Source organism: Otolemur garnettii, unplaced genomic scaffold, assembly GCF_000181295.1.
Source record: "Otolemur garnettii isolate 467f Iridium unplaced genomic scaffold, OtoGar3 scaffold00065, whole genome shotgun sequence".
NCBI lineage: Eukaryota > Metazoa > Chordata > Mammalia > Primates > Galagidae > Otolemur > Otolemur garnettii.
Window position 1 is genome coordinate 3,861,869 of NW_003852460.1, and position 4,063 is coordinate 3,865,931.

General features: G+C 46.8%; 1 protein-coding gene across 3 annotated transcripts in view; it reads right to left on the reverse strand.

Moving 5' to 3' along the window:
• Positions 1-1,526: 1,526 nt before the first annotated feature.
• Positions 1,527-4,063, reverse strand: part of NLGN4X (neuroligin 4, X-linked) — a 268,913-nt gene continuing 266,376 nt past the window's right edge. For all 3 annotated transcript variants that reach the window (XM_003793037.2, XM_003793040.1, XM_003793038.2), the window contains one exon: positions 1,527-2,379. In XM_003793037.2, coding sequence (XP_003793085.1) covers positions 1,527-2,379 — 853 coding nt within the window. The remainder of the gene's footprint in view (positions 2,380-4,063) is intronic.

The following is a 4,063-nucleotide window of genomic DNA, read 5'->3' on the forward strand; positions in this document are numbered from 1 at the left end:
TTGGCTAAGCCCCTCTCCTGTAATCGTCACCAAACGTGACTGCTTTCACAAAGCCACAAAAAGGAATATTTTCAGACGAGGATATCTTTTATCCCGTAAATGATATAAGAGAATTAAAGAAAAAAAAGCCTTCACTTACAGATAAATAAGGGACTTACTGCTTTAATAGAAAGAGGCAAGACACGTACTCTCCAATCTGATTAGCTAAGCTGACCAGGTTCTTAAGCAGCCGGGCCTCTCTGCAGCTGTGCTGAAACACAGGCCGTATTTACGCAGAGGGGCCGGGCCCTGCCAAAGGCAAGCTTTCTTCCTTTCCTGGCAGGGGCCTGGGGTGGGAAGCGTCTCTTCCTAACCATATTCAAAAGGGCCAAAAATGACAGAATGGGACTTGTATTTTTTTTTCCTTTGCTGTCAGTGTGTGTGTGTATGTGTGTGTGTGTGTGTGTGTAATTTGCTGTGTTTTAAATACATTCCACCTTGGGGGACCCATCTTAGCGTTGCCCTGAAAATAAAAATTTCCCCAAACAACAGCCTCCTAAGACCACTGCCTCATGCACTGGTGTCACCAGAAAAGAGGTGATGAGATAGGACACACCAGACCCTCTAGGTCTTCCTGACCTTAACATATCTGCCTACAAAATGAAAATCGGTGTCTTTGTCAAACACAGGTAATTAAGAAGAAGAGCCTTTTTTCTGTCTCTGTTGGGCAGGAAACAGGAGGTATGACTAATGGATGTGTGTGTGTATATATATTTATATATTTATATACATACGGAGCATAACAAAAGCACAATCTTGCTAAAAGCTCTTTCAAACTGAAAAAACACCAATAAAAGCTTTTTCTTTTTTTTTGTTTCCTTTTTGTTTGTGTGGGTGGGTTTTGTTGTTGTTTGTTTAAACTCACAGCTATATACATTTTTATTTTTATTTTATTTTTTTACAAAGTTTCTTAAATAGAGTTTCAGGCTGGCAAAGCGTGTCTTTGCACAGAACCGTACGAATTCCACTGCACATAATCCACACTTTGATTGGAATAATAAAATCCTACTCGTCGCTCTCTCCGGATTTCGGCGCCCTACGCTGCGTCAAAGCGCGCAGACTCGTCCTCTGCTTATGTAAAGTCAGCTGTTATGTGGCACATCAAGAAACTTTGTTTCTTAGCTTTCCCAATTATAATTAAAAAATATTAAGTGTCCCTGGCCGAGGTCCCGAATTGTCAGCTGCTACCGTGATGTTGGAAATAGCCAGGTCCTTGGGACAGGTGCGCCAGGCGGCGGGTGGACAGATGGGGATCGTCCTTAAAGCGGGATTGGTACCAGAAATGTCTGTTTTCACATTTCATAGGGTCAGAATTCGATGAGGGGACGTGTCCGCAGGGACGGGAGGGGTGACTGTCCTTTCTGCATTGAGTCAGTGGGATACCAAATATTCCCAGTTTGGAGATGTTCATTCTCTCTCTGGCCAGTTCTCTCGCGCGCGCGTCCCGGAGGGGAGGCGGGCGCAGGGGAGGGGCGTGGAGGGCTAAGCTATACTCTGGTGGTGGAGTGTCCGTGGGGTAAATTCGTGGTGTTCTGCCCCGCACTGAACGTGTTGAACGTGTGCAGAGGCTGCATGCCCGTGAGCGTATTGGGGATCATGGTGATGGTATTGGGCGTCATGAGCGGGATGTCGTCCGGGGACCTGCGCAGCGTGAGCGTGTAGTCCGGGGGGCAGGTGAGCCGCAGCGTGTCGTGCGCCTGCAGCGACTCACACTCGTGGTCATGTTCCAGCTGCTTCATCTGCAGGGACAGGATCTCCTCGTTCTGGATGTGCGCGATGTCGTTGGTGGTGTTGCGCTGCGGGCTGGGGCGCCGGTGCGTCTCGTGGCGCCGCTTGTCCTTCTTGTAGTAAAGCGCGGCGAAGGCCAGGATGTTGAGGAACAGCAGGGACGCGCCCACGGCGATGGTGACACTCAGCTCGGTGGAGTAGTCCCGCTTGGTCTCGATGAGCACCGTGGTGTCCTCGGGGCCCCCGGTCTTGTGCGGGTCCTTGGCGTGCTTGGGGTTGTTGGCGGGCGTGATGGCCGGGCGCTTGGTGGTCGGCCAGATCTTAGTGGGGGAGCGGCGCGTCCCGTAGGGGAACGAGGTCATGTCGGGCGGGGGCACCTTGGTGGTGGTGGACACGTACTGGAAGATCTCGTTCAGGTTGTGCAGGTGCGGCACCAGCTCCAGCCAGAAGGCGACCTTGGTGGCCCGGTAGTGGTCGCGCACGCGCGGCTTCAGGCCGATGTGCAGGTACAGCTGGTCCTTGGGGTTGTACTTGGACCAGGCCACCTCCTCGAAGCGGTTGGGCTTCGTGTGAATGAACTTGGTGTCCTGGGGAACTGGTTGGTTAGGGTCCCTGGGGATACGAGGAGAAATTGAAAGCAAAGGAGAGAAAGGATAAGAAAGGTCATTCTTCTCCATATTGTGAAAGTCAAAGTTACAATCCATTCACTTATTAAGGAGCTCAAAATAGCCAAGGTCAAAGCCATGTCTACCATTTCGCCTCTTTCATCCCTTCCCTTCCTCTCTCCCTCCTTTTCTTTCTTCCATTTTTGAGACAGAATCTCACTTGCTCATGCTGGATAGAGTACCATGGCCTCACAGCAAACCTCAAACCCTAAGGCTCAAGGGATCCTCCTGCCTCAGCCTCCTGAGTAGCCCAGACTACAGGCAGGTGTCACTATGCCCGGCTAGTTGTAGAAACAAGGTCACTTTCTAGCTCAGGCTGGTTTCCAACTCCTGAGCTCAAGGGATCCACCAGCCCTGGCCTCCCAGAGTGCTGGGGTGACAGGTGTGAGCCCCCTGGCACCTAGTCCTCCACTTTGCCTTTTTCTGTAAAAGCCTCCTCTTCTTTTTATCTTGAAAACGGTGGAATTTTGGAATTTCTAATAACACCTCCACTACTTTTTTTAGTGCATCCAATTACCTTCAACATTGAATTGTGGGTGGGGAGGAAAAAAAATGAATAACCCCAAGGGAAATATATGATATTTCATATTTAACTCTTTTCAAAAAGTCATCCAGGAATGAATTCCCTCCAAGGAGATAGTTGCCAATGTTGAGATATTTTTGGCTGACATAAGCGGGGGTCAGTCTCTGGCAGGGGTCAGGAATACTGCTAAACATTTTTAAAGGGCCCGGATATATCCTCACAACCAAGAAATAATCTGGCTCCAAATGTCCACAGTATCAAGGTTGCAAAATCCTGACAGACAGGCTGTTGTTCAAATAGTAGGCATTCACTTACTTGCCCAAGAATTGCTTTGAAATAAATGATGTTTATTTATTCAAAACTCCAATAGATGTTGCAGTTTTGACAGCTAACTGCATATTGAAAGTTAAACAAAAATACGGTTCATAATTACAAAATGCAAATAGACCCAGACAGCACGTCTTGGCTCTTTATTGGAAAGGAAAGCCCCTACAGGCTTGGGTACCTTTTGGAGAAAGAGTCAGAAAAAGAGCAAACAACAATCCTTTGACTGCCAAGAGTTTGCGGAAATGGTTCCTGGTGATATGGTGCTGTTAACATGCTTGGGGTCAGTAACACACCCAGCCAACAAATGTTACAGAGGCTTAGTGAGTTCCTTAGCTGGAGAATTATCTTGGTATTCTTTGCACAGTCAGCCAAAAGTAGAAAGAGAATTATAAAAAATTTAGGAACAATCCATAATAAATAAAACTTTTAAACATCTTTGCAAACAATCTTTATTTTTTTTATTTTTATTTTTTACAGTTTTGGCCGGGGCTGGGCTCGAACCCACCATGCCCAGAATATGGGGTCAGCGTCCTACTCCTTGAGCCACAGGTGCCGCCGAACAACCAATTTTTAAGATAACACCTCGTCTCCCCCCCCCCCAATAGCAAATTCTTATTCCTATAATTTTTTATGCTTGGAAAAATGAACTAAAAAGCAAATTTCATCTTGATGTGTATTATTTATTTAAAAAAAAAAAACTTGATTTTCATTCATCTAGACCAGGACACGGCCATTTGAATGCTGCCTATATAATTGCATTTTTTTTTTTTTTTTTTTTTTT